This window comes from Pinus tabuliformis, chromosome 9 (genome assembly GCF_031772625.1).
Source record: "Pinus tabuliformis cultivar Carrire ecotype Pingquan chromosome 9, CPIR1, whole genome shotgun sequence".
In the NCBI taxonomy this organism is placed as follows: Eukaryota; Viridiplantae; Streptophyta; class Pinopsida; order Pinales; family Pinaceae; genus Pinus; species Pinus tabuliformis.
This window is the reverse complement of record NC_142307.1, coordinates 937083435-937103579: the sequence shown is the minus strand read 5'-3', so window position 1 is coordinate 937103579 and position 20145 is coordinate 937083435. Positions and strand designations below refer to the sequence as shown.

The 20145-nt window shown below is 38.0% G+C and overlaps 1 protein-coding gene across 2 annotated transcripts in view; it reads right to left on the bottom strand.

The window, feature by feature from the left end:
- Positions 1-20145, bottom strand: part of SPPL2 (SIGNAL PEPTIDE PEPTIDASE-LIKE 2) — a 170874-nt gene that overhangs the window by 41553 nt on the left and 109176 nt on the right. For both annotated transcript variants that reach the window (XM_089446161.1, XM_089446162.1), the window contains exon 8: positions 10931-11087. In XM_089446161.1, the coding sequence (XP_089302287.1) occupies positions 10931-11087 (157 nt within the window). The remainder of the gene's footprint in view (positions 1-10930; positions 11088-20145) is intronic.

Genomic DNA, 20145 nt, shown 5'->3' with positions numbered 1-20145 from the left:
ACGGAACTAAGCATGAATTAATATTTACTACCTTGTGCCTTGTAATGGGTTCCGCCTATTGAAGCTCTCCAACTACGGAACTCTCCAATAGAGATTCAAACCGTGAATTAACGAAATCGTTCCACATTGTCAATGGCTTCCCGTCTGTTGTCATGCCCATCCACAATCTGGCTCTTGACTATGAAACAACGTCGCAATGCACTCAGTAGCATAAACAAGGTTCTACCATAGAATCTTGTCCCCAATTCAATATATTTTTAATTTTTATATTGTATATATATAATATTATTTTCAATTTTTTGTTTAAATAAAAAAAAAAAAAAAAAACAAAATAAACCCCATTGTATCAAAATTAACTTACGCACAAATTTAGCCCTCCAAGGTTAAATTTACTAGTTAATCTTTGAATATCTTCCTCCTCTTGCACTTATTACGTCTTTTGGATCCTCTTCTAACATCTATACGCTTTTTTCGGGGTGAATTTTAATCATTCCCACCACTGTGACTTTCACAAAGCACATGGTGGACAACCTACAATTTTCTAAATCTACCCCCAAATCTGGCCCAGTCAGGCCCAATCTTGAATATTGTGCTCTAATACCACCTTGTAACGTCCCCAGCCACCCCTGCGCAACGCTACTTAACCAAGGCTGCTGAGAATTATAAAATTTTCACTACAGAAGTATTAAAAACCCTAACCCATGGTTGCTCCTATACATGGCAGATTTTGGTTAGCATGAACGCAATGCTAAATTGCCACTAAGGCCATCTTTAACACATATGAATCATAAATATACCAATGCACAATGGAAATAAACACATAAAGACGTAAATGCACAGAACCCTGAAACTAGGATTTCACCATAAATTCAACATTCAACACAGTACATAAATATGAACACTTATCTTGCCATAGACCGTGTGGTTCATAAATCTCAACCAAGAGTCACCCCCAAGAGGGATATGACTCCACAAGAAACATTGAAAGCCAAATAACAAACACATATCATCGAACAAGGTACCAATCTAGCAAAAATTGCTCCAACCATAGGCTCCCACTTTCCCTAACCTGCGCCCAAGTGGCACACCCCTTCTCTACACTCTACTAGTACGTTAGTGATGCCCACCTCTTCAAGTCGCCTTCAGGCCAACCAAGATGGTCAAAGCTTTGGGCTTGCAAGAGCTCGTGCTGCTCTCAAGGCACCTTTCCAGCCATAAACCGAAAATAGCTTCCAGCGAGTCTAGAACCCAAGCTCAAGGTTCACCAGCTAGTTGCACAAAACCAAAGCCAATAGAACCGTATGAGTGAATCCATGAATGAATCCATAATGCCCCTCTTTCCCCCCGCCCTTATAGGAAAACATATACTTTATATAATGCATGGCCTCTCTCTACTATATGGCACCCTTTGAGACCGCAGAATGCAACTACTTACGTATGTGATTCCCGCTTGCCTGAGATCGAACTTTCCCCCCTCGAGCTTGGCACCTCACAAATCAGCGTGGGCCCTCAAGTATCCTTTCTGAACTATCCCATAACCTTGTTGCTTGCCACTGTGGAGTTGTAGTGCCCCCATACACTTTACCAAGGACTGGGCTCCAGAACCAGCGTATTTTATTATTACTATTACATGTACAACAATTTACATCATATTTACAATCTTGGCTTTCCAGCCACTTAGCCCAACTGGGATATATACCTCAGCATATATACATGTCCTTCGTTAACAACTAGTACTCCAACCAAGTTAAGCAATCCTTGGTCTGGGGTTACTTAATGGTTAAATATATGGAATCCAAATTCATTATCCAATACAATTCATTCTATATGTATATTCTCATATAGAAAAGTAACCATGATCACACCCCAAAAGATATGCCATCATTAAAGCCTTTTGTATTACATAATACACAATATGTACAAATAAATGGTACAACAAATCAACTCTTCCTAACAATATTTTGAATAAACGAGGCCAATAATAGCCAGAGAGTCTATGTATCTTTTGCATTTCTAATGTAACCTTTAACAGTGGCTTTAGCACATCTCTCAAAAGAATACATCTTTTGATAAGAGGAAACAAAACAGTTAAAACCTCGAAATACGTGCAAGGAAGTCATGGCCACGTCAGAAAAAGTCATGGGCTAGAGAATTCTAGGAACAAGGAAAGTCATGGTTTAGATGGCCATGCATAATGCTTTAAAGTGGGAAGCTTCTAGTAGCATGGTTTCTTCGAAGAACCAAGTCTTCCAGAAGGATGTGGTTGCAGATCAGATTCGTAGGCAAGGCCACTTCCAAGTGTTGGTGGAAATGTTAGAAAATCATAAAGGCATAAAGATTTTCTTATCTTTGATAATTACTTGTGATGTTATTAAATTCTTATCAACATCTTTTATGTCTTCTTTAACTTCTAATCATCAAGCAACTACCAAAAATATAAACATGAAGATCAAGGGCACAAGATATAGGCTCTTCGCCAGGGCAAAACCCCTCTTCTAAGGGAAACCCGAAAACTTCTTCTCTTCTTTCATTAACCAAATCAAATGAGACAACCAAGACGTAAAACCAAAACAAATGACCTCCTCCAGTTCACCAAGTCGGCCTCCCATGTAGACAAGTCAAACACCAGTCAAATTCTTCAAAAGTCAACATAAGTTATTCTTCCAAAATTTTGTGTCAAGCAGGATCTCAACCCTTTATGTAACCTTTGAAATTTCAGACTACTCCCTTAATTTTGTATCCTCGCACTTCTACTTCATATTACCTCACATGTGTGGCAATAAATGAGAAAATTTCAGCCTCTTTTACTAGATTAACATATCTTCCTTCTTCGCTATAAATAAAGGCTTCCTTTTTGGCTTCTTTACATTTCTTCCTTCCAATTATAATTGCAGATCGAAACTTGAATGGATGGATGAGCAAATAGGTCGACTAGCCCAGTTGTTTATAGTGGTTTGAAGCTCCTCTATTAGGTTGATATGAAGAGAAGGGCAGGTTAACTTGGTGGACGAGTATTGCATGACCAAATTAAATAATATATATATATATCTATATATATATATATATATATATATATATATATATATATATATATATATATATATATGTAGATATAGATATATATTATTTCTTTGACACAATGAGCACAAGAAGGGTCTCGACATTTAAAATGACTTATGACTCAACCCTAGAAGCCTTCAATGGAGGCTTGACCTAGAAACAAAATACATAGAGCATGAAACCCATGCTCATAGGAATATTTTTTTCTTTTCTTTCTTTTGACAATTACATCTTGACTCAAATACAATTATGAAGACCGATACTAGTTACATTTCTCAACACTCCCTCTTAACTAGGGAGGTATTCATAATTGTTCAACTAGTACAAGGTTGACCTCAATTTGAAATGTTCTTAAGAAGAGTACAACAGCATATGCAATGCTAGGGATACCCTAACTGCCAAGGTATCCTCTCAACAGGAACTAAGGTGTCATCTAGGCATCTGCCACCATAGGTACCATCAAGCTACAACCCTAGTATCAATCCAACAAGATATAGATACCATCTAGGCCTTCATGCCCTGACACCAACCCTTACAAGGAACTAGGTATCAACACTAAACCGGAGCTCCGCACAATACCCTGCCTCACTGGGATCTAGACATCAACTGAGATCTCAATATTAACCAGGCGAAGATGTCCTCCCAAGTAACATCATACAAGCAACTTTACGGTACTTATCTCTCCCTCTCAACCAAACTAGAGATATCCATCAATCCGAGCATGCTCCTAAAATAAACTAACTTCTTGTTGGGAAGAGATTTCGTCAATACAGCAGCTACTTGTTCATCTGTTGGTACATATTGTAGCATAAAACGCTAGGGTCTTCAACTATTATGATGTTGCTTAGGTCATCACAATATCCAAACACATTTTTTATGAAAGCTTGTGTCTTCAACTTCTTCAGCAGCACCAACCTCGGCCTCTACACTTTTCAAAACATCCAATTCTTGTTCATAGCTTCATCAATCAGGAATAACCATTTGTAGTGCTTTAGCCTTTCTTCGAACTTACTCTTTCTTCAAGGTCTTTACTAGTTGTCACAATATGCCCTCCCTCTTAACTAGGGAGATATACACTTTCTTTATCCAAGCTTCTTTTCTTATAAGGAACGAATTCATCAACAACTCAGCCACATTGGCTTTTTCTCTTGCATCCACATATCATTGGAGAAGTTCAACCTTACAGAACATCATTACTTCCATCTTTACATGGAAACAAGGTCATCTATTATAGCTCCCTCTTTCCATCATGCTCAACTTCATCATCAAGTCAACATCGAGTATGAGGTGGGTAAGCATCTTCAACATCTTGAATACTATGTACTTGCAAATCTTCAACAAGTATAACTAGGCACAATTATATATGTATAAGACCATGAAGTCAACTTTATCAAACTAGGGTTAGTATGATATCAAATAGAGAGCATCTGCGGTTATCAAATATTTGAGTAAGAAATCAATCTTTAGATATCTAAAACCTAGACCTAGTTAGGTTTTTTAATCACCAAAGGTTACACTTTTCATGTCCAAGATTTTAACAATCTTTGCTAGGGTTTTTGTCACAAACCCTAGATTCCATCATCAAAACTAAACCTTAGATATCAACAATTAATCATAAACATTGCATTCTACATCTAGGGTTTCTAGAATCTTATATCAATCTCCACTAGTGTTTTGTCGTAAACCCTAGATATAAACATCAAAAACTTTAGAGTTTCAATCATATGGAAGCATATACAACTAGGGTTTAATTCCTAGGCTTTTATATTAACTATTACAAGGGTTTGTCATAAACCCTCATTCATCAAACCCTATAAATCTAGGGTTTCATCATATATCTTAGACATCAACAACAAACCCTAAGAGGCTAGGGTTTCATCATAACATCAACAAACCCTAAACATCAAAAGACTAGGGTTTACAATGAACCCTGAAGGTTAGGGTTTTACCAAAGTGAACAAAATATAGAGTATGACAAGGGTTGATTTAATCAAATCACCCTAACAAATAAGAATTTTTATGGTTCAAAACCCTAAACATCAGAGAGTTAGTAATATAAGACAAATATTGCACCTTTTTATATGAAGATGACTAGCTACAAATCATGTGGTCTTAAACATACCTTGAGGTGCTCTTTTTACAAACCTTCAAAAGTCCCGACTGTAGTAAGGCTTCTACTCAAGTCTTTTCCTTGGAGGTTCCCTCTTTAGAATATTCTTGCAAATATTCCTTTTTCAAGGAAAGCATAAAAGAAAAGGTTATAATCAAATATAGAAATGGAGCTACATCTATAGAGGAAACCATTAACAGTGTAATGAAAGAAACAAAGAACAAAATACTTATCTTTTGTAAAGTCTCCCTCTCAACATTTTCAAGATCCATCTTACTTTTAATAGAGTGCCCAAGAATCCAGCATGTCCTTTTAATTTAGTTTTCCTCATTAACTACCTGAAACATTCATTGACAAGTACTACCAAGCAAAAACAAGTACAAGAGCATAATTATAGTTTCATGGAATTTTTAGAGGGAGAAATTTTAGGGTTTTTTGATCCAAATCCTAAGTCTCATGATATTACCTTTTCAAACAACAATTCAAGAGTTTGAATCTCAAACCCAATTCTATCTTCACTATAGTTTTCCATTTTACCCTAGACTACCTACAAACCCCGAAGACCAAGAACTAGAGTTTGTATGATGGAATTAGAATACGATTAGGGTTTCTCTTAAGGGTTTCAAAATACTAATAAGAGTTTACAAAAGCTTAGATGCCAACACTTTTCAACAATATGAAGACTACAAACCCTAAAGAAATCCCAAAATCCTAACCTAATTTAAGTTAGACCTTAAAAAAAAGGCAATTATACATACCTCAAGAAATACTTACCTTTGTCTTCCAAGATCTACTACAAGAGTTTCTTCAAGATGCCATGATCAAAATACTCCAAAATTGTCAAGGTTAACGGTTGTCTTACTGAACCTTCAGCCTTCTGACTAGGGCTACTTCAATCACTTAGGATAGACTCGTCAAAATAGACAAACACTAAAATTCCTTTTAATCCTTTCTGGTCAGTTATTATGACATTGTGGAGGTTCGACCTTTATATATGTATATAGGTTTGCATCCTCTTTCACAAGAACTCTTCAACTTCTTCGGTGGTTGTAGCTCTATAATAGGTCTTTCAAATACGCCTCCAAAGCCTTTAAACCGCTCATACTATGTCCCTTTCTTTGTTGGCTTCAAGGACTATCTTTAGTCCTCAAATTATATGACTCGATCACGTTGATTTTGCATCGAACCTGTGGTAATTTACATGCACGGTGACTTTAGATCTCAAGATTGATTTCAGAGACTAGCATTCAAGCACAAAACTTCGCTTTATCCCACAATGGATTCAACCTTGTCTAGGATATTGATCTAGCCTCTCAGATCTCCAAGAAAATGCTTCTTTGCTCCTCTAACTTCTTCGGACCATAAGCTCTGGTCTATGGCCTAGTTGCAAAGGTATATACTTAAGAATGTGCCCAGAAAATATGTTTCTTTGTACCTCGGATTTCCTTCTAGGAGCTCGGCCTTCAAACTAGAATAAACTGTCCTTTTACCCTTTAAATTGTGATCTTCTAGCTGCCATTTCCCCCCCTTCTTTACCTTTGCTCTAATCCCATATTAGAAAATCATAAAGGCAGAAAGACTTTCTTATTTTTGATAATTACTTTGATGTTCTTAAATTCTTATTAACTTCTTTTATGTCTTCTTTGTGAAATTTTCACCTATTGCAGCAACTGGAAATTATGCTTCTAACTGTAAATTAATTAACAGTTTATTTGCTACGATAAACAACAAATAATTCCCAACTGCAATTTTCACCAAAATAAACACTGCGGAGGATAACCTGGAACCTGAGAAAAAACTAGCACACACACAAAAATATAACACCGTTATTTTTGGATAAAAGTCCTCGAAAAAACCCAATTGGGAAAACTGGTGCAGCAGCTGAAGGTTTTTATTAATAAGGAGTGAGAAATTCTGAATACAATCTATGGATGCCCAACTGGCAATCCAATCAGCAAAATAATATATCCAAAATATCTGAGGCAAATGCCTCAACACCACAGTTGATCCAGCTCCGACCACTGGCAAAACTAGCTAGTCGTACAGCCTCTGTGTGAGCCTTTGCACAAGTCTTGCGCAATCTCTAACTCGCTAAGCCCCAAAACTGTTGAAAAAGATGGCATCCTGGTTGACTCTGCTTCTACAACTGAATCACCTTTCCCTTTAGCAAAATCGATCTCCCTCTGAAGCTATCTGCGTTGGGTCTATGCAACCTCACTGCCAAATACAACCCTTCTGTCGCTGACTCTCTGGAACTGGAAAACTTCCGCCAAACTCACTGTCTTTGCCCCTCTCTGTCTTTGCTTCCCTACTCTGTCTCGAACTCTTCCGGCAGAATGTTATTGCTCTCTGGAAAAATCGAACTACCTAAGGAAATCAATCTCAAGTGTCTTTCTCCATCTAGATTCTACCCATCAACTTCTTATAATCTCACTGTGGGACTCCAACAGTGAAGATTAAATCTTAATCAATGGTTAAGATCATTTCCTAGTCGATCCGTGTGAGTTTCTAGAGAATTCTCAGCTTCCTCAATTAATTGCTGTTAATTAATCATTTTCCCTAAGCAAGACCTGAGAAAAATTTAGTTACTAATTAATTAACTTAATTAAGGCATTTCTACGTGGATTTTCCTGAAACCTTTTCTGGGTTATGGAGTCCTAGTGTTTTTTAGCCTCTCTGACAACTGTGAAGACTAGAACACCATTCGATGCTACAAAAACTAACATTCTTTAACTTCTAATCATCAAGCAACTACCAAAACCATAAACATGAAGATCATGGACACAAGATATAGGCTCTCAGTCAAGGCAAAACCCGTCTTTTAGGGGAAAACCTAAAAATTTCTTCTCCTTTCATGAACCAAATAAAATGATACAACCAAGCCCTAAGACCAAAACAAATGACTTCCTCCAGTCCACCCAGTGATCCTCCCATGTAGAAAAGTCAAACAGGGTCTCGGACCTTTATGTAACCTTTGAAATTTCAGACTGCTCCCTCAGTTCTGTACCCTCACACTTCTGCTTCAAATTACCTCACACGTCTGGTAGTAAATGAGAAAATTTCGATCTCTTTTACTAGATTAACATCTCTTCCTTCTTCGCTATAGACAAAGGCTTCCTTTTTGGGTTCTTTGCATTTCTTCCTTCCTCTCATAATTGCAGATCGAAACTTGAATGGATGGATGACCAAATAGGTCGAGTAGCCCAGCTATTTATAGTTGTTTGAAGCTCCTCTATTAGGCCAACATGAAGAGAAGGGCAAGCTCACTTGGTGGAGGAGTATTGCATGACCAAATTACATTGAAAAAAAAATTGACACAATGAGCCCAAGAAGGGTTTAGATATTGACAATGACTTATGACTCAACCCTAGAAGACTTCAATGGAGGCTTGCCCTAGAAACAAAATACATATACCATGAATCCCATGCTCATAAAAATAAAGTTTTCTTTTATAATATTTTCTTTCTTTCTTTTGACAATTACATCATGACTCAAATACAATTATGAAGATCGATACTAGTTACATTTCTCAACAGGAAATACCTTCCTCACTAAGAGGGAGTGTTGAAATTTGGTATAGCTCGAAAGGTATTTCTAGTTGGAAAAGCCCTGCGGCTTTTTGGTTTGTTTGTTGGCGTTTTACACCCAAGGAAGAGCATATAATATTTAAATTTAAATATTGTCGACTTAAGGCACAAAGTCAGCTCCGGTCGGCTTGCAAGGCTAAGAGACACACCTCTTGGGGCTTCACAGCCGTTTGAAAAGTATAAATACAGGGAGACAAAGGATAATTTTTCTTGTGGTGTGGAAGAGGCTAGATGTGACTTAGCCAAGGAAGCAAAAGGAGCTGCAGGATCAACCTAGCAGCAACCCTTAGAAGGAGACAGCAAAGGACAGAAATTTTGGTTTAACTTGCTTGCTGTGAATGGCGAATTTCATTTCACGAGATTAAACAATTTTTTTGCTTCAGAGTAAGCACCCACTCGGAAGCTACAACCAACTGTTGAATCCACTCTCTTCATATGTCAGATTGTGTATTATTAATTTTATTAATAGGTGTAGCCTTCTTTCACTATTTTGTTGTTAATGCTTTCTCATTGTAATTTCGTTCTATAGATGCATTTGTTTACAAATTCATGGATTGTCCAGTTCCATGTTCCACGGCTAAGGAACTCACTGTGCATTCATTAAACAACTACAGTAACTAATGGATTTCTATCCTCGCATGCCACAGCCATGTGGTTGGTTGAGGAATCAATGTGTTGGTTTGAAAATGCAGTATAGAATAGAATTCCTGTCTTCCATAGAAGAGATTTCCTGCTTTGCCTCTTCCAACATGCCACGATCATGCAATTGGATGAGGGATCAATTTACTTGCTTTAATCAGACAGATTTTACTTTCTCAAAGTGTGTGATTTACTCTTAATAGTTAATTGCATTAATATTCCACAGCATTCATAGATTGAGAGAAAGCATATTTCAGCAGCATTTGAATCATTTAGGGTTGCACATATTGTAAACAACACCTCAAAAGCTTACTCTCCCTAGTCAATAATTCAAGGTCTGGGATTCAATGGCCGATAGATTGCTGTAATTATTTATATCACCACCTCACAAAGTCTTGTTCAAGTTTACTTGCAACTTCCACTCCAGGAAGTCGATTTTAGTAACTCACTCTTCAACCAGGATTTATCTATTCCAAGAAGGAATGCACTCTCTTGGCAAAGTGTTGCTAGGCTTCATCTATGTAATGAACATGAATAAATCAACAAATAATAACATCAACAACAAAAACAATAATAATAATACCAATATTTGAAGTGACACATCCTAACTAAGACGCATGACTTAACCAAAAAGCATGACCCATCAACCAGAGTCACTAATCAATGCATATAAGCACACTGTCACATGGCATTGTATGAAACAATCTATCATCTATCTTATTCATTATTAATATATTGTTGATCCTATAGGAATTTCAAGCTACTTTCCTCCTCATGTTGGGCATTCCTTAGCAAAGGAACCTTGTTCGTTCCAATCTAGATGCTTTTATTGGAGAAGACTATTTCTTTACTCAAAGCACAAGGAGGATGCTTTTCTTGGACCATTGCATCTTTATTGCATGTACTATCTTCCTCCAAAGTTCAGCACATGCGTTGAGGATGTTTTTATCTTCCATTTCAAGTTCTTTTGGCTATTTTGAGTAAGGAGGAGTGCACCTCACTCAAGATTTATATTGAGGATGAACACAATGAAACCTGGGAAGGGTGCTTTCTTCTTGTGGCAAACAGTATGCATTAACCATAAAACTTGAAATCCAAATAGGGGAGGGGAAGGAAGTCCATATAGGATAAATAAAATATAATTGTATCTTAATAACGAGTGATGATTACAAGACCTCTCATGATAGTTTAATAATCATTGACTAGCCATAAGGGTTAAAGGTTTAGAACTTTGGTGATTTAATTATTATTGTTGTTGTCGTTTTTATTTTTATATGTACATTTGTATATATGTACATTTATCTACATGTCAATTTCTCCTGGACTACTTATGCTGTAGCTAACAACATTCCCTAAAGCACCCTCACATGCTAGATTTGTTGCATAAATGATATTTTTATTTTGATTAAATAATAGAACAATGCAAAACAGTACAAAAAAACCAAGAAAAGAAAACTAACCCATGCATTTTCAATTATTTAGGTTTTTTCTTAGTATGGACACTTTGAAAGATCAAAAAAGTGAATTAACTTACGAGTATATCTTGACCAATCCAAGCAAATGAGTTACGTCGATAAACAGCCCATACAACAGCAAATGTTATACAAAATGGCAGCACAGCCAAAGTTAATGCTGAAACAGCTCCACAGAAAGGTATGTGTACATATAGTCTTCTCGCACGAGTGAGCCACCTAAACAAAAAGCAATTCCATGCTGTTAAATATTCAAATAGAGGGGTAAAAATTGGCACATGCTCGCAATCTACATTGTCATTACAAAACAAAATTGAAGAATATCAAGTTTATTCCCTGTTAATGCATATGATACAATTAATAAGATATTGAAATATAAAACAGCAAATCTATGCACTTTCAAGCATCGCATTGTCATAAAGAGTTGTTGATTCATTTCAAAGGAATCCATCCCCTAATTTAAAACAAGCATAAGTTCTCCCCAATAAATTGTGTTCAGATGAACTTAGCCAGTGAGTCAGCTCGAGTGGTTGAGAACTATGAATAGCAGGCAGAAGGCCTTCAGATCAAGTACCGAAGCTGGTTGCCTCTATGTATATAGAGGCCTCAGTCAAATGTCCCTGGCGAGTCAACATACAATATTCTAAGCGGGCCACTTTACACTGGGTACCATCCTCGAAATGAGGGGAAGTGCCCAAGGGTTTCCCAGGGACAAATTGTCCAAAAGAAAATTATCAATGTTGTCAAACTCTTTTCAAACTCAGAAGTCTTGCTGAGTCAAACCTAGGAAGAGTGACGCCCAGAGAATCTCTTGGCAGACTCCCAACTCGCCAAACCCAGCTGAGACTCAGCAAACTTAGGAGCCTGGCCCAAGCTGAACTAACCCAAAAACAACCAAAACACCCCGCATCTACAATCTACCTGAGTCAGAGTAACATATTTTTATTTTTTTTAATTTATACTAGTAGGCTATAGGCCTATAGGACTTGTAGGATGAATTGGCTTGAAGGCTATAATGTTGGCCTATAGGCCTGTAGACTAACATTTCATCTTACATGCTTAGGCTATTTAAAAATTAATATTTAAGAATTAAAATTTTAGATGATACCAGACTTGTAGACCACCATGCTGATAGTTTTCTAATTAAGTTATGAGACTGACTTATGTAGTTGAATTGAGTCATTTTTGTGAATTTGATTATGTAATCATCTTTCAATTCACTATTTTCCATACAAATATCAAGTACCGAATGTTATGTTATTGATATTTTATGAGATGACCTTAGGAATTTCAAGATAGACTATAGTTTTATAATTAATATGGATCGGAAATGCCATTAATATATATTTTTGCACACATAATTTATCATATTTTGAGTTTATTTTTTTATTTTTTTTTCATCTCTTTGTCGAGTTTCAAAACAATTGTCAAGTCTTGCCAAGTCACAAATCAGCGAAGTCTTAAAAGAGTTTGAATCTGACAACATTGGTATTCAATGAAAATAAAGGACATCACTATCTGTTGGATATTAGCCACTCACATCATGTTGGAGAAATCGACCTTTTATAATGAAAATGGACATTATCAATCCAAAGTATCACTGAAAATAGGGTTGTAATATTCATTTTCAGCCACGACTAATCATATATTGTACCTAATTTCTTTCTATTTTACTGGATCAACAACACCAACAAAAAGGTGGAATTTCCACTACATCAATGGGTTGTGAAGGACATTAATGATGGTTGTACAATAGTTGCCTCGTGATATTAGGTTGAATGTGATCATATGTACAAGCTATAAAAAAATCCTTCCTTCAAATGGAATGGATTTGTTACTATGGTAGCTAATGCCGATGATGCCACAAGTTAAGCATAAAAGTTTGGGACATACAAACTTTGTGTCCTTGCAACATATGAGTCGTCTACACATGGTAGACGATCCTCTATGAATTGAACCACCAAGTGATATCTATCAAGTGTATGTTAGAGAAACATCATCAAGAGTCTTCTCCCGAGGACAAGGCAAAGGGAACCTCTCAAATCACAACCACTCAAGTTATTTCATAGTGATATTTCGAGGCCTATGGCTACCATTTCTCTAAAGGGAGATAAGTTTTTCTTTACCTTCACTAATTATTTTCCTGCTTCCTTTGAATATGCATCATTCAATCCGAAAATAAATTTGTTGGGAAACTAAAAGAAATAGAATCATTAGTGGAAAATCATTAATTATAACAACATTGATAACAAAGAAAAATACATGAACTTTTGAAAGCATTTCTCACTTCTCATGGCATCACTTGGAAAAGGATTGTTTTCTACACTCCACAAAATAATAGAGTAGCTCAATGGAAGAATAGAGCTATTTATTGAGATGGACGGATTTATGTTTCACTCCAAGAAGATTGAACTTAAATTCCAAATAGAAGTGATTTGTTATACAACACATCATCAATCGGACACCCTACTCATGTTGTTCAAACTATAACATCCTATGAGAAATGGTATGGAAACAAACGGTAAGTTCTACATTCAACATTTTTGGATTAAGTGCATAGGCCCATATTCCTAGAGAAAAATCAAAACCTTAAAATCACTAAGACATTTTGGTGGGCTACAACAAAGTTTTGAAGGGATATCATCTATATCATCCTTCCTTTCACAAGATGTTTGAACAGAACAATGCTATAATTGACAAAATTCCCCCTCAAGGTCCATCCAGATCTTACCAATTGCTTCTCATAGATAATTTCCAACATGTTTCAATGTATTTTTCACCTTCACAATATTATGATGGTCACCCTCTTAATACTATGAACAGAACAATCCTATAATTGACAAAATCCCCCCTCAAGGTCCATCCAGATCTTACTGATTGCTTCTCATAGATGATTTCCAACATGTTTCAATGTATTTTTCACCTTCACACAATGATGATGGTCATCCTCTTAACACTAGACTACTTCCTCAAGCAATGTCCCTAGAGTAACTAGGTAGACAGAACCCTGCAAGTATTTCCTCAATAAGTGGTCCTACAATTACTAGGTAGACAGAGGATGATTACAACAACCTTATTCATGATTCAACCAACTCAAATCTTGTGGAAGTCTCTTCTCCTATTCTTAAACCTCAATTCAACACTTCTACGTAGAATTTTAATGCAAAACAGAAATGTCACCTCATAAGAAGGTTTCCCAAATCTAGTCCTTATGAACTTCAATCTTTCGGTTCATTTGAATATTAATTTAGAGCATCAAACAGTGGTCAGTATTCCATCTCACTTCAACCAACACACTAGGCAGCCCAAAAGAAAAGATACCAAACACAGCCCAACAACTTTCAATCCTTAATGCACACTATCACAATCATAAATCAGAACTGAAATCACTTTAATTGCAGAAAATTTACAGCACTCAGTAAACCTGCTCTATTCTCTTCAATATGTATGTTGAATCACTTGACACTCTCAACCATTTGTTCTGTCAAATAAGCATTAACAACAAAGGCTGAAAATTACCAAATCAAGAACAGAAGTTGCATACACTCTCACAGCATATCATAAGCTGGTATAATCTTCAAGCTCTCCAAAACCCTGTTTGGAAAATAATGAGAACCCTAGCCACAAACAAAGATTCACAACAACAATGCATCCACACTAACATGTCCTCCTTAGCTCAAACATCAATCACACAAACTCTCCACACTAGCATTGTTAACTTCCATAGGGTTTACAAAACCTAGGCATCTTGCATCACACAAGAACATGGCAATACAACTCCAACATTGGCCTTCAACTCTTGCATCAACACACAATCAACAATCCAAGGAACATCAAGATTACAATTACTAAGACTCCTTCCAAGCAAGGCATCACACCAAATTCAAGATTCCTTACCTATGCATGATCTTGCCCTAGACATATATCCCAAAAGTACAAGGCTCCAAAACCATGCAAGGTGTTAGTTTCATGCTCCATGTCTTCTTCTAGGTTAGAAATGTTGAATTTGTAACTATGGCTGGTCTTCATAATGTACATTTGGTCACTTGATGTACTTGTATTTACCATTGTAAAGCATATTTATAAATGCTAGAGTGACAAGTCTAGTTTTCCAAGTGACAAGTATGGCTTCCCCCTGAGTCAAGTTGTCCCTAGCTCCAAAAGCCACCCATTCGACCTAGACAGATCACTATATAGAGGCAGCACCTTCTCTTCCTCTTGGACATTCGATCTCTCTCACACAAGGCAGTTTTTGGGCAAGCAAAGGAAGGACAAGGAGGACGAGAATTCATCTCTAACTCTCTTCTCTGGCTCGCGCGTGTGGATAGTTTCTCTGTTTTCTGGTCCGCAGAATTTTTAGGTGGTCTCTGTTGTAGAAAGTAGAGTTCCTGAAACAGTCGCAAAAAGCTGAGTTTCTGTCGCAAAAAGTAGATTTTCTGAAGTAGTTGTAGAAACCGTAGTTTATGTCACAGAAAGTCAAGTTTCTGAAGCAGTCGCATAAAGCGTAGTTTTTGTCGCCGAAACCGTAGTTTTTGTCATAGAAATTTGAGTTTCAGAAGCAGTCACTGAAAGCATAGTTTCTGTCACAAAAAGCCGAGTTTCTGAAGCAGTTGCTAAAGGCATAGTTTCTGTCGCAGAAAGTCAAATTTCTGAAGCAGTCGCAGAAAGCGTAATTTCTATCGCAGAAAGCGTAGTTTCTGTCGCAGAAAGCATAGTTTCTGTCGCAGAAAGCGTAGTTTTTGAAGTAGCCGCAGAAAGTCAAGTTTCTCAACCTGACACAAAAGACCAAATTTCTGGGGCAGATCAGTACATAGAGAAAAGGTCTACATATAGAACCCTCAAGGCTTTGCAGTATTTGGAAAGGAATCTCATGTTTGTAAGTTGAAGAAGGCCTTGCATGGACTCGAGCAAGTTCCAAGAGCTTGGTATGCTCATATTGACAGCTATCTCACGAGACTAGGATTTATCAAGAGCGAAGTCTATCCAAACTTTTACTTTCAGGTTGTGAAGAATGCACTTGTGATCTTACTATTATATGTTGATGGCCTATTTCTGACAGGTGTCGAACCTCTTATCATTCAGTACAAGGAGTTGGCTTCTGAACTCTATATGAAGGATCTTGGGTTGATGCACTATTGCTTAGGATTAGAAGTACGGTAGAAAACTGGCAAAGTCTTCCTTGGTCATGGAAAGTATGTGTTAGAGATCCTTCAAATATTTGGTATGATGCATTGCAAATCCATGGCGACTCCCATGGTGACTAACGTAAAGAAGTTAAGAGGCTCTAACTATAGATTGGTATATCCATCTATGTTTTGGCGGTTGATTGGTTCATTGATGTATTTGGTTAACACAAAGCCAGGCATATGCTTTGCTGTGAACACATTGAGCAAATTCTAGGTTGAACCAAGAAATGAGCATTAGATTGAAACAAAGCACATTTTGAGATATTTGCATGGTATAGTTAATTATGGTTCGAGATTTGTAAATAAGGATGTATAGCTTCATGGATATACCAATATTGATTGGGCGGGAAGTGTTCAACATAGGAAGAGTACCTCAGGAGTATGCTTCAGTTTGGGATCCACTATGATATCGTGGATGAGCGAGAAGTAGAGGTCGATTGCACTCAGCACTACTACAACAGAGTACATCGCAACCAATGAGGCTTGTGCCAAAGCAGTATGGCTGCAAGAGTTATCTGCAGGATTCTTCGGCCAAGAGTTGGAACCAACAATAATACACTACGATAATCAAAGTTGTGTGAAGCTTTCAAAGCATCTTGTGTTCCATGACAAGTCAAAGCATATTGAGATCAAGTACCACTAAATCTGTGACATGGTGTAGAGGAGAGCAATAAGGCTCAAGTACATCATCGATGAGCAAACCGCTAATTAACTGACGATTTGTTGCCGAGAGACAAGTTAGTGTACTTCAGAGACAAGTTGGGGCTCATGGAGACTACCCTTCTCATTGACATGGAGTGATGATATATCTGCAGCACAGATGGACATTCTCCCGAAAGGGAGAATAGGTTCAAGAAACCCAGAGTGCTCAACAGGAAGGGTTGAGTGAGTGTCCCTTGGAGGAGGACCTTGATCACACACCAAAATGGTGGAGTGAGGCCCTGGACCCTAATCACACCCCAGGCATGGTGGAGTGAGGTCCTTCAGCATCTCCACCCTGACTACACACCGAGAAGGGTGGAGTGAGGTCCGAAAGCCTAATCACAAAACAGATAGGGTGGAGTGATGTTCGTTCAACATCTAAACCTGATCACCAACCAGGAAGGGGTTGAGTGAGGTCTTGATCCAGAGTGCTCACCAAGGAGGATGAGTGAGTGCTTGCTAGTTGAGGGTCTCAGCATTTTTGACGTAGGGAGAGGCCATGGGATTTGAGGACAAATCGCTCTAGAGGAGTCAGCCCTGATATGTTGTTGACATTGCCATGAGTTTGGTATCGCCCCGAATATTGTCACTAGCAAGATGCTAATGCAAGACAATGATGTTAGTAATGATAGATAACCTTCTTCTTTAGAGAAATTTGTCAATTTGAGAACACCTATGTCAGTGATTATGAATACCTCCCTAGTTAAGAGGGAGTGTTGAATTTGTAACTATGGTCAATCTTCATAATGTATATTTGGTCACTTGATGTACTTGTATTTATCATTGTAAAGCATGTCAAAGGTCACAAGTTGCATGTGAGGAGGAAAATGAAGGAAAATAATGGAAAATGAAGAAAATAGAGGCCTAATTGATAAAAAGGCTTCCAAGGATCCGTTTGTAACCTTTTGTCAATTCATTTTTGGAGCTCTCTCATTATTTTCTCTCTCTTACACTTGGACACTTAGAGTTTTCTTGGAGCATTTTGGCATTGGATCAAGAAAGGAAAAGAAGGCAAGAGGAAGCAGAGATCAAGCAAGGAAGAGCAAGATCAAGCAGTTACAGCGGGATTCTTTGCAGGTATCGATTTGCATGTGTATTTTCCTTGCTATATTTGGCATGCATAGTATTGCATGTGGTTCTTTTGTTGTTATGGCATGGGTTTTGCTAGGTGCGATAGTGTTTTCAGCCTAGCATTGCCATTTCCGGATAGCCATGGTGTGATGGGGTTCTCATGTTTTGGTTGAGCTATATTGTCGGATGGATTTGAAGCTGAGTGAGGTGGATCTCCGAATGATAGAGCACATGGCCTAGTGGTCCCTGAACCGGACTGTGGATCACAGTAAAGCCACTGGCCTAGTAACCCCTGAGCTAGATTGTGGGTTGCGGTAAAGCCAGGATTGTGTTGCCTCAGTGGGCCTAGGAATCCTTGTCGGTGAATGGAAGGATATATCGTAAAGCCAAGAGGTGGATTGCTCACTGTTGGGCCTAGTAATTTTGTGTTGACATATGCGGTAAAGCCTAGAGAGTGGGTCTCCATTTAGGACCTAATGATCCGGTGTGGAGTGAAGTAAAGCCCGAGAGACTAGGAGACAAAAAATTCCTCGCGGTGTAGGTGGAGAAATCCAGTGGCATCCATGCTTGTTTGGCCTAGTGATCAGGTGGAGATCATGGTAAAGCCTGTTATTACGTGTTTATTGTGTTGGCCTAGTGATCCAGAATGGATTACGATAAAGCCTGGTTTCTATTAATAAGGGTGAGGTGGTTTAGCCTCGGGATGCCCTGGTTGGTACTTCTGGTTTGAGTCCCACATTCATGCTTGGAATATGGCACGGGGGTGAATGGCTGAAGAGAGATTTGGCTCAACCATTCTATGGTCGAGTGGAACGTGGTAGTCCCATCTCGGGTTTGGATTTTGCATCATCAATAAGAGGTCATTTCTCCTTGTATTTCCATGAGTATTATATCGATTCATATGTGGATATATGGCTGTGATTTCCTTGGTATTTTTGTTGCCATTATGTTGGTTATGTATATGTTTTATGATAGTGGCTATGTATGGCTCTCATCATGTTTTTACTTGTAAAAAAATGAACAATGTATCTATGACCTAATAGATGATAATGCAGCGAATGATATAAGGGAAAAATGCTTCATAGCGATTCTCAGATAAGTATGAGACCCTTGTGCTTAAATTTGTTGTTTACACCTGTAGATTATATATTCGTAATATGTTTGACAAAACGCCTATCATGGCTAGTAGGGGTTCAGTTAAGGGCTTGTTCAAGTATTTACAATTGCATCATTCTTACCTTTTTATCTCTCTATTTTGAAGGTGTCATTCAATTCTAGGCAGTGACCTAGGCTCTTGGCCTGAAAAAGTGGCTCAAATCCCGGGGACGCTGGCACAACACTGGGAAAAATAGACCCTGGACACTAGCATGCCTTGGCATCAGACCCTCCAGAGCCTCCTGGACTTTATTAGGTCCATATCATGGGAGCGTTCGGGGGTCAAGTGGTCTAAAACCTCAGTGGGACACAAGGGGTAGCTACCTAAGTGGTTGGGATGGTTCCTGGTAGTCCTATAGCTGATGTGGAAGATTTGTATATTGTGTTTCCGTCGATTCCACTTCCTTAAGGTCACATAGGAGGTTGAATCTAATCATAGTAGCCTCTCGTCACATGTTTACCCCGGTTGGATGGTTACTTAGGTAAGATGTGGGAGGAGGGTGTTACATTATGCTTATAGCACAATTTACTTCAATGTTGCTTTAGCAGCCCAATGACAATTTCCAATTATTTCTTGTAGCAATCACATTAACTTAATCAGATTGACAATAAATGCAGATAGAACATAAAAACATATGCAAAAAACAAACCAAGAGAAGAGGACACAAGATTTGGCGGGTGCCAAGGAAAAACCCCAATGTGGGGAAAACCCTTTGATCATATCTTCTTATTATTATTCAATAGTTCAACAGCGAGAGAGAGAGTACATAGATCAAATCCACTTCCCCAATACACAGTTAAAACAGCGTTGTCAAAATCAGCAATCAACTACAGACCTAACCAGAAAGTCAACATTGGTCAAACCAGCTACAAAACATCCTCCAAGCAGCTCGGTCAACAATAGTCCAATTCAACCTCCAATAAGGGTCAAAGTCAACCCAAATCAATCCACAAAAACTCAGTCAACCCTGGTCAAACTTCAGTCATCCCTGCGGTCAAACATCCATGTGATCAACACAGGTCAAACATCCTCAATTGCCTGGATTTTTGTGCCAAAGAATGTCGCCTCAAGAGATCAGAATTGTGCCCAGAAAAGTGTAGTCAAAGATGGTCAAACAACCCCTGGTCAACACTGGTCAACAATGGTCTGCACTCTCAAATTT